This window comes from Piliocolobus tephrosceles, chromosome 12 (genome assembly GCF_002776525.5).
Source record: "Piliocolobus tephrosceles isolate RC106 chromosome 12, ASM277652v3, whole genome shotgun sequence".
NCBI lineage: Eukaryota > Metazoa > Chordata > Mammalia > Primates > Cercopithecidae > Piliocolobus > Piliocolobus tephrosceles.
Genome location: NC_045445.1, coordinates 45,945,406 through 45,955,151, shown reverse-complemented (window position 1 = coordinate 45,955,151; position 9,746 = coordinate 45,945,406). Strand labels below are relative to the sequence as shown.

Below are 9,746 nucleotides of genomic sequence, written 5' to 3'. Positions count from 1 at the left end.
TACAAAGTCTCGCTCTGTCGCCCAGGCTAGAGTGCAGTGGCATGATCTTCGCTCACTGCAAGCTCCATCTCCCAGGTTCACGTCATTCTCCTGCCTCAGCCTCTGGAATAGCTGGGACTACAGGCGCCCGCCACCACACCCGGCTAATTTTTTGTATTTTTAGTAGAGACGGGGTTTCACTATGTTTGCTAGGATGATCTCGATCTCCTGACCTCGTGATCCGCCCACCTCGGCCTCCCAAAGTGCTGGGGTTACAAGTGTGAGCCACGGCGCCTGGCCCAATTTTTGTATTTTTAGTAGAGACAGGGTTTTACCACATTGGCCAGGTTGGTCTCAAACTCCTGACCACAGGTGATCTGCCCACCTCGGCCTTCCAAAGTGCTGGGATTATAGGCATGAGCCACCGTGCCCAGCTAAGACTATGCCATTTAAATTAGGATATATACCATCCATGTTGGACTGCCACTGAAACCATGCCAATATGTAGCAATAGTCTCTTGGGACAGATTTAATTTGACTAACTGACATTTCTTTGGAGCCAATGCTTCAGGAACATCTCACCCCTAAAGTGAGCTGGACCCATGCATCTGGCACAGGAACTATGCCTCATGATGGAGAATAGGCAGTGAGTGCTGCCCTTCATCAGATACTCCCCGCAATATCCTTCTTTCCTGGCCAAACAGTATCTAGAATTGAAGATGGCTGGGTCTTCCGATGGTTCAAGTAGAGGATGCATGTATTTTCTAGGCCCCTATTTTCACCTGGCAACCAGCAGACCACTGTCTCAGGATATGGGGTCAAAGTTTGCCAATTAGAAATGTGACTCTGCAGTATTTAAAACCGTTTCGGTATCTCCCCAGGAAATTCTGAAGGAGAATTTAAGGATGTTTGAATTAGTTCAGAAACATCCATCACACTGGCCTCCCTTTGTACCTCCAGCCAAGCCAGAAGTGACAACCACTGGGGCAGGTAAGCTGTTGTTCAGTGGCTCTCAGCTAGCAGACCCATGTATAGCAATTGTTTTATGAGAAAGAAGGAATTGTGGCCGATGCTTTCTGTGGACAGTAAAATTTCTACTCAGCTGGAGTGATCAAAAAATGGTGCTTCTGATTATTTTAATCTTCAGATGAGCTGATATTTACCAATTTCAAAGAATGATAAAAGAAGAAAATGAGCTCGTTGCAAAAGTTCCATGCAAAATCAAGATGACTAAGATTGCTTTTTCAAGGTCTGGTTCAGGATAGCAAATTGAGGCCATCGATAATTCAAAGGTATCTTGAAGGGCTTGCATAGCCTTGGCCACATCACCGTCGTTGGGTTTATTTAACAAGTCTGGCTATTTTAAGTCTTTATAGAAAATTTCTAATACTTGGCAGTAGTTCTAATTGTAAGTCTCCTCCACACAAGTCTTTCTTTAGTAAAGCAATTAAAAATGCATAGTCTTAACTACTGAGTAATGTATTGATTGACTACTTCAACCCAAGTGTCAAGCTTTTCTTCTTACTCATTTCCATATTCTGATAGAATTCATTGACTCTACTGAGCAACTGGAGGAGTTTGATCTGGAGGAAGATTTTGAGATTCTGAGTGTGTAGAATCCTGGGAACTCAACTTGAAGGTCTGTCTTCCATCTGGCACCATAAAAACATGAACTTATTACATAAAACTTTTCTAGTCAGCAAGTGCCTATATGCCAATAGCATACAAACTCAATAGCAATCATGACTGAGCCAATCACTGTTTCTCAGAAAAACAAGACAAAACAAATGACAGTAACCCTTCCCCGGAAAGAAATAGAACAACCATGGAGCCTCGGAGCAGACGGATGAGGAGGAGTTCATTGCTTCCCAGCTTGTCTTACATGGCTACAGCAAGTCTTCAGCTGCTGCAATGAGGAAATGGGCATCTGGAACACAGACAGCAACTCTCAGCTTGCTTCAAGCACCAGCAGATAAAAGATGGTTAAGCTGTTCTTCATCCTTTCAGATGTGACCTCTTTTGGACTAAATACTAAGAAGCACTCTGTTCTCTTGCTCAAATAATAAAGTGACTGAATCAGGGAGGAAAAGGTTCTTGTTAAATTATTCGATTGTGTAGTTTAAGTAATTATAATTTATATCAAAATGTTTGTCAAAGAAGCAATGTCAAATGTACACTGCTAGATCTCCCTCCTATTTGTGGGAATCTTACTATTTAATGGGTCACCGTCCCCATTCTTACTGATACTTTTGTCAGATGTCACCCTGTCCTTAAATCATGATCACTTAAATCAGGGGTCAGCAAACTTTTTCTGTAAAGGGCCAGACGGTAAATACTTTGGGCTTTGCAGGCCATGCGGCCTTTGTCACATCTACTCAACTCTGCTGTTGACATGCAAAAGCAGCGATAGACAATATGCACGTAAATGAGTGTGGCTGTAATCCAAGAAAACTTTATTTACAAAAACAGGTGGAGGGCTGGGTTTGGCCTGCAGGCTGTAGCTTGCCAATCAGTGACTTAAATTGTTGATTTTTGTTTGGTAAATTAAAAATAAATTGTGTTTGAAGTATACCCTACTTGGTTGACAGCCATATTTAGAATTGTTCATGTGGTGAATTACACACTTAATCTGTGCATCATATACAATTCCAAACCATTTGAGGAATAGCAACGTAATAGGTTTTAAAGCACGTATTCATCAAATTAGCTTTGCTAACAACTTTCCTGTGAGGATGAACCTCAAGCCCCAGCCATATCTTCCCATTTTCCTTTCCTTGCTCCCTTAACTTGCCTGCATTTCACCCCAATCCTTAATCAAGTCCTGAGGAAGGCCAACAACTGGAAGCTAGCGCCAAACCAATTCACTTGTTTCCTTAGATTCCATGTTTTTCTTTTTTCCCCCAGTATATTCCAATGGTTCAAAATTCAAAAGATATAAAATTATATTCAGTGACTTGACTCTCTCTCTGATAGGTCAGTTCCTCCCTTGAAAATTCCCAATGGTATTAACTTCTTGTTTATCCTCCCAGAGGATGTATTTTATGCATATATAAATATATGCACACACACACACACAGAGCTCGGATTTGTTTTTAATGACTCCAACATTCTCTCTTATTTTATCTACAAATGATCCTAAGGCCGCAGAAGTATGAAAATGCCTTTCTTGAACTTTTTTTTTTTTAATTCAAAAAATTTATTTATTTTTATCAACCTACATCATGCTTTGATATGTTGAACTCTAGTGTGTGACAGGGATAAAAGCAGGCATAGGCTTATCTTGAAGCAGCTAATGGGTTTGTTGACCGTTAGAGGACTGTTTCAGCCCTTTGACTTTGATCATCTTCTAATTTTTTCCTGCCTCAGTGTTTTTTTATAGAGTTCGACTTGGCAGTAACAGAAATCTCTCAGGCTCTGAGAGGGACTCATAAATTGCAGTGAGATGGACATTAGAAAGTTTTCATAAAAGAGCATCAAAAGAGTCACATGTTCCGATTTCATTTATTTTATTTGCTATGTACAAAACTGACACCATGCTTATTACTCAGGAGGTGAAGATAATAATAATTCAGATTACACTGATTATGCTTTGTCTGTATTGGCACAGTTTATATAATACTTAAGGAAACAGAATCACCTGGAAGAAATTGCCTCATGTCAACATAGCTAAGAGTGTTCTGGGAAACTGGTAATTAAAGAAAATGGCTAAAACAAATTCCCCCAAACAGAATACAGTGTACTGCATAGGCAGTTCAGGCTTGCTTCAGGTCTGCTAACTGCTCAAGAGAAGAGTGTGCTAGATTTTTATGAGGTTTAAAAAAACATATTAAAATAGTTTAATAGGCTACCTGTGAAAGAGCAATTGGGCAACCATTTAGCAGAAAGTCTGTAACATCCTCAGAATATGAGGAAACCAACACTGTGCAGCTTCAATTTGCCACACTGCACACATCTGGATGGCATTTGGAATAAACAGGGACTTCTGAGAAACTGGGATGTGGGATTTACCTTTGTGTTCCTGGAGTCAAAAGCAAAATTCACACATCCTTACCCACCCACACCTCTACTCCTGGCCCAGGAAAAAAGGCTGTCATTCTCATTCCCTTTGATAGGCTTGGCCACATTTGTTGCATCCTCTGCTCTACTTTGGACCAGGCCAAGTCCTCTGTCTCTGGCTGGAGGGGGAGCCGGCAAGGAGGAAACGGTTTGTCTAGGACCATATGCCATTAATGACCACCAACCCCAACCCAGCAGCTGGACTTCAAGCCTCCCTAAGCTGTACGGGGCCCAGTCTTGCTCATTCTAGAGAGAGCTAAAGCTCACCCTGGGCTACCGGGTGGCACCTCATTTCAATGTTCTTGCCTGCCTAGACACAGTGGGCCTCCTTGAACAGTGAGGACTTGCCCTGTGCAGACTTGAGCCATCCATGAATGTTCGCTTAGGTAATTTAAGTGTGGAAACACTGGGTTCTGATGAAGCCAAATAATGTGTGCTGACCTCTGTACATGAAGAAATGACTGATTAGCGATTAGGGAGAGATTTTCGATCAAGACAGTGAGGAGAAAGCTAGCAGTGGTGGCCCATCAAATCTTTCTGAGGTAGCCACGAACAGTCACACAATCATCCAAATCAAACAGTAGCACCAGCTTGATGGAAACGGGACAGCGGATCTCAGCAGGGTGGGCTCATGTCTCTGGACCCGAGGGCTGTGGTGACGAGTGTGCCGTAGTCTAGCCCAAATGAGACTCCAATGTACAACTTGACAGATTGGCAAAGGGGCTCAGGCCTTCCTTCTTCAGACCATTTGGGTTTGTGAGGTGACTGTTGTGAGGGGCAGGGGAGGGCAAGGGGCAGAGTGGCAGGTGCCACCCTACAGGCTTTTCATACACACCTGGCAGCGACTGACTCGAGTGTGGAGCTGCCCAGCTTTCAGCGTTTCAGACACAGGCAACTCCCCAAACTGCTGCCTCTCCTCCACTGTGGTCAACCAGAAACTGTATTTGTTTGCAAAGTAGTGGCAGGTGCCTCGGGCACCACTGCACTCGATGAAAGGGGTGGCCCGAAAGTCCTCTAGGCAGGAGCCAGGTGAGACCAGGGACTGGCCTCCACCCTCGGCACCAGCGGCAGTGTGCTGAAACAGACAGGAGATTCGTGCATGAGCTGTGCCTGCCAAGGGTTGGTGTGGGGAGGGGATGGGTGCTCCGTTTCTACGGGGGGCACGTGAGCTTCATTCCTAAGCCCTGGTTCTTTGTCTCAGCCCCCACTTCAAGCCAGCATACCAAGAGCTGTGTTTTAGGGGCAGGAGCTGCTTGTCCTCCCTGATAGCAGCTTTCAGGGCCAAGAGTGCCCCCCTCCAAGCTCCCTAGTGCCCCCCAACCCATTATGTGGGCAATGACTACATGTCAAGCAGCAATTCCCAAACTGCTACTGTCCCACTGGGTTCAGAGGTGTGTTAGGTACCCCCTTGCAAAATTTCCACCGACAAATGGATCTGAGAAAGGCTGAGTGAAGGAAAATTCAATAGGCTTCTGGACTGCAGTCCTCGGAGCCCTCCCTCAACCGTGCACTGTACTCTAAGAAGGGAAAGAGGGACAGTCCAAAACACTACTGAAGTTCCTGAATTTGGTGTATTTGGCCCAAATGTCCTGGCCCTCACCTTGGAGGGCTCCCTCAGAATTCAGTTTCAGGGCTACACATGAGCTGGTGGTCTTCAGTTACTATTCCCATAGACGGCAGCTTCAGTCTCTCCACGCTCCCGCCTCTCTCCCTCCACTTTAGCTGGGCTATCATCTGGACCACACGGAGATAGGGAAGAGGCCTAATACACAACCATGTCAGAAAGTGGCCAATGGGACAAATGCCCAAGTCGGCACACAGGGACTCCTTACTTTGCAGAACTTTGCAAGAGTGACAGTCTCCATGGGACCTTTCAGGTGACCTTTCCTGACAACTGTAGCATCAAAATTTTCCTGATTTTGACCCTGAGAATCAAAAACTTTCTAAAACGCACAACACATTTTCCTGCTTTACTGAGTAGCAGACACAAGGTTATTTGAAACTTTGCAGATGAATCAGGCTCGTCATTGTGAATGTCAGTTTTTGTGGGGGATGATTATGCAAGAGCCCCATACCAAGGGGTACAGCCCATAGAACTCTTGGGCCTCCTTTGAATGATTTTCTTCTTTTTGATAGGTACGTCTCGTCGCTTCAGTATGCCTTGCTAGGCAGTCCAACTTCTCACCCTTACATATCTTCAGGAATAATATTCTAGTAGGTTAGGATTAATGTGTAAGGGAAGAGTAAAGAGATTCTGAATAAGGGCTAAGAGCCCTCCCATAAGCAGAGCACATGAGCTTTAGTACACAGCGTTTGTACCATTTCCTGTGGAAGCTCAGGGGCCTCTTCTTATTTCCTGGTCAGGGTGGTGGACAGGACAGAAGGACAGGTGAGGTGATTCTGTATTACATTGGGATAAACTATCCAATGTCCAAAGACAGAGCACAACAAGGAAAAGTACCTTTCTCTGGGTGGGTACACTAAGGTGAGGGAGCCTGCGGCTCTGGTCGTTTTTTAAAGACACTCTCACCATCTCACCCTTGGCAATTCAGCAGAGAAGCTCCGGCAAGGCAGAGTACTTCAATGGGTGCCACACTGGTTTTCCTTGGGGGATGTCCTGACCCTAAACCTGACCTTTTATTTGAAGAAACATCCCCAGGTATTCAGAGGATATTATGTAAGGGATGTGATGCCTCTTTGGGCCTGCAGATTATTCTTTTTCTTAGCAAGACACACAGCACAGCTGGCCGCTGCCTTCCCTCCGAAATGGAGAGACAGCCAAAATAGCAGCAAGGACATGTAAACACAGCATGCACTCATTAAAGCCTTTTGGGAGGAGATGGCAGAGGCCAGAGGGATCTGGGAGGGTGGACAGAAGAGGGGACGGTGCCATGGCTGGGCTGATTGGTGAGACTGTGTCCTGGCCCCGCGTGGTGACAGCCTCTCCCTCACTGTCCTCCCGGATCATGGTGTGTTTTGCTCTTCCCTTGGGTGTGGCATAACTGAAGCAGGCATGGAGATGGCAGGGCACTGACCTGTGACTGGCAGATATTCTAGCCCCTGAACCACTGGGTGCAAACTGCTGTCTTTCCCCTACATTCATAACTACCTGCCATTCATGCAGAACTGGGTTCTCCATTCTTTAGCCAAGCCCAGTCCAAGCATTTCTCTTCTTTTCAAACTCTATGCTTTCTACCTGGTGTCCCTTGAACCTGGAAACCAATCCAAGGGGCCCTTTGCCTCCAACTGGGGGAGGGGACAGTGCAGAACCTTACCATGAGGAAGGAGTACCCAATCCAGAGGCTGCGCCAGCCCCGGGGGCACTGCGGGATGGTGATGTCCTGGCTGTGCACAGCAATGGCTTGCGAGGGTGCCTCACACACAGAGCAGCGGCTGATGTACTGGGGAATCTGGGTCTGCCTGACGGGCATCATGGGGATAGGGGCAGTAGTGGAGAGCCAGTAGGATTTATCATTGCGCCTGGCATAGTGGCACACCTCGTTGATGTTGCAGTAGATGAAGGGCATGGTGCTGAAGCGGGGCAGACAGGAGCCAGCAAAGCCTGGAAGGAGAGAAAATGGGCAAGGGCGGGGAAGGTCTGGCTGAGGGGCTTTGACGAGACGGTGGTTTGGGTTTACATCCAATCACTTGCACCAGACTGAGGCAGCGCTCTCCTTCCAATCCTGTAACATTGTACACACGCTGAAGTGTGTTGATCAAATTCTGTTTTAAATGCACCAGGGAAATTTGATAATAACAAGAATCTTTTTATAAGCTGTATAATTCTGCCCTAATTAATCTGCTTTGAAAGAAACAGCATTTAATAGACTGAGTCTGCGTTTAAGATTTAGCACGCCTGCAGACAACACAATTCATTCTCAGGTAATCATCACTGCCCTGCAGGTCATATTATTATCGTTACTACTACTAATTGCTAACATTTAGTGGATGCTTAAATGCCAAATGTCGCTCTAAGCATTTTACATTGGGTGATTGATTCATGCAATCTTTCCACCAACCTGTGTGATAGGTACTAGAGTTAGCTTTGTTCCATAAGGAGGAAGCCAAAGCCTAGAGAGGTTGAATAACTAATGCAGTGTACACAGCTAGTAAGTGATAGAGTCAGGATTTGAACCCAGATCCACCTGACTCCAGAGCTGATGCTTGTAACTCATTACACAACAGTGGACCTAGAAAGGGCTGGGAGAAGAGAGGGGTTGGCTGTTGGTGTTTGTGGGGACAAGTGACCAGGGCTGACTGTCAGAGCTGGTACCTACCCAGGTCCTGGTTATGGGCTTTCTCTTGCCCCTCCACGAACAGTAAGCTGTACCCCACCCATAGCTGGCTCATCCCGATGGGACACAGGGGCACCTGTTCCGACTGGCTGTGCTTTACCAACGTGTAGCCCACTCTCGCGCTCTGGCCAGGCATTCCAGGCATCCCGAAGGGGCCTTGCTGCCCTGGAGCTCCTGAGAGAGACAGAGCATAAAAGGTGAGTGTGGTGCCGCTAATGATAACATCAGCTACTCACATTGTGCCACGCATTGTGCAAGGCATGTTATACACATGTGTTTTCTCACTCAATCCTCACGATGACCCTGGAAAATGGCATTACCACCCCAATTTTTAGATGAGAAAATTGAGGCTCAGATGTCCTACAGCTAGTAAGTGGTAGAGCTACAACTCTATCTCAGATGTATCCAGCTACAGAGGCCCCATTTTTCAAAGTACATTGTTAGGCTTCCTTCCCATAGCCACCTGGCCTTGGGGTCTCTCTGAGTGGGGATTAGGGTATGGAGAGGGATACTTCTCAGGTCCAGCCTTGCAGGCCCTCATAGGAGATAACTATGTAGCTGCTGAATCAGAGGCATTAAAAGCAGAGTTAGGATTAGCAGGGTAAAACCTTGCCCTCCTCTCCTGCCCATGACAGATACGACAAATCAACTGCCAGTTTCCCACCGAGCCTCTGAACTGTTCTCTACTCAGGACAACTAATTTGTCATCCCCAATGTAAAGTGGGACATAAATAGAAGAGGTATACAGACAGCCACACCTTATCTCAAGTGTTGTTATCCCTTGAACATCCCCCTCCCACGTGTGTCAGAATCCCTGGGTAGAAAAGGGGAGGTAGGCCGGGCGCGGTGGCTCACGCCTGTAATCCCAGCACTTAGGGAGGCCGAGGCGGGCGGATCACGAGCTCAGGAGATGGAGACCATCCTGGCTAACATGGTGAAACCCCGTCTCTACTAAAAATACAAAAAATTAACCGGGCGCGGTGGCGGGCGCCTGTAGTCCCAACTACTCGGGAGGCTGAGGCAGGAGAATGGCGTGAACCCGGGAGGCGGAGCTTGCAGTGAGTGGAGACAGAGCCACTGCACTCCAGCCTGGGTGCCAGAGCGAGACACCGTCTCAAAAAAAAAAAAAAAAAAAAAAAAAAAAAAAAAAAAATAAAAAAGGAAGGGGAGGTAAAGGGCAGGGGGCCATCTGTAGTATAAAGATAGACCTTTTAAGCACTGGAAGAGAGCCCAGAAAAGGATGTGGAACAGTCCTTTGCCTTCCAGAATGTAGGGTATCCCTTCACAGACCAGAGGGTAGTGAGGAGTGAATGGACTTAGAGCCCAGTTTTTGAGCATCTTAGGAATGTCAATCTCTACCACTGGGTTTACTAAGTTTCAGACTTGAAGTTTTACTCACCCCCTAGCCTCAAACCC

At 46.3% G+C, this 9,746-nt stretch overlaps 2 protein-coding genes across 3 annotated transcripts in view; one reads left to right on the top strand and one right to left on the bottom strand.

Moving 5' to 3' along the window:
* ATG4A (autophagy related 4A cysteine peptidase) overlaps positions 1-2,555 on the top strand; it is a 75,953-nt gene extending 73,398 nt beyond the window's left edge. For both annotated transcript variants that reach the window (XM_023202999.2, XM_023203000.1), the window contains exons 12-13: positions 861-969; positions 1,525-2,555. In XM_023202999.2, coding sequence (XP_023058767.1) covers positions 861-969; positions 1,525-1,595 — 180 coding nt within the window. In that variant the 3' untranslated portion in view covers positions 1,596-2,555. The remainder of the gene's footprint in view (positions 1-860; positions 970-1,524) is intronic.
* Positions 2,556-4,773: 2,218 nt separating this feature from the next.
* Positions 4,774-9,746, bottom strand: part of LOC111536655 (collagen alpha-6(IV) chain-like) — a 314,428-nt gene continuing 309,455 nt past the window's right edge. Inside the window, exons 28-30 of the mRNA XM_026451994.1 lie at positions 8,313-8,504; positions 7,311-7,597; positions 4,774-5,110 (exon numbers count right to left, since the gene is read on the bottom strand). Of these exons, the coding sequence (XP_026307779.1) occupies positions 4,850-5,110; positions 7,311-7,597; positions 8,313-8,504 (740 nt within the window). The 3' untranslated portion in view covers positions 4,774-4,849. The remainder of the gene's footprint in view (positions 5,111-7,310; positions 7,598-8,312; positions 8,505-9,746) is intronic.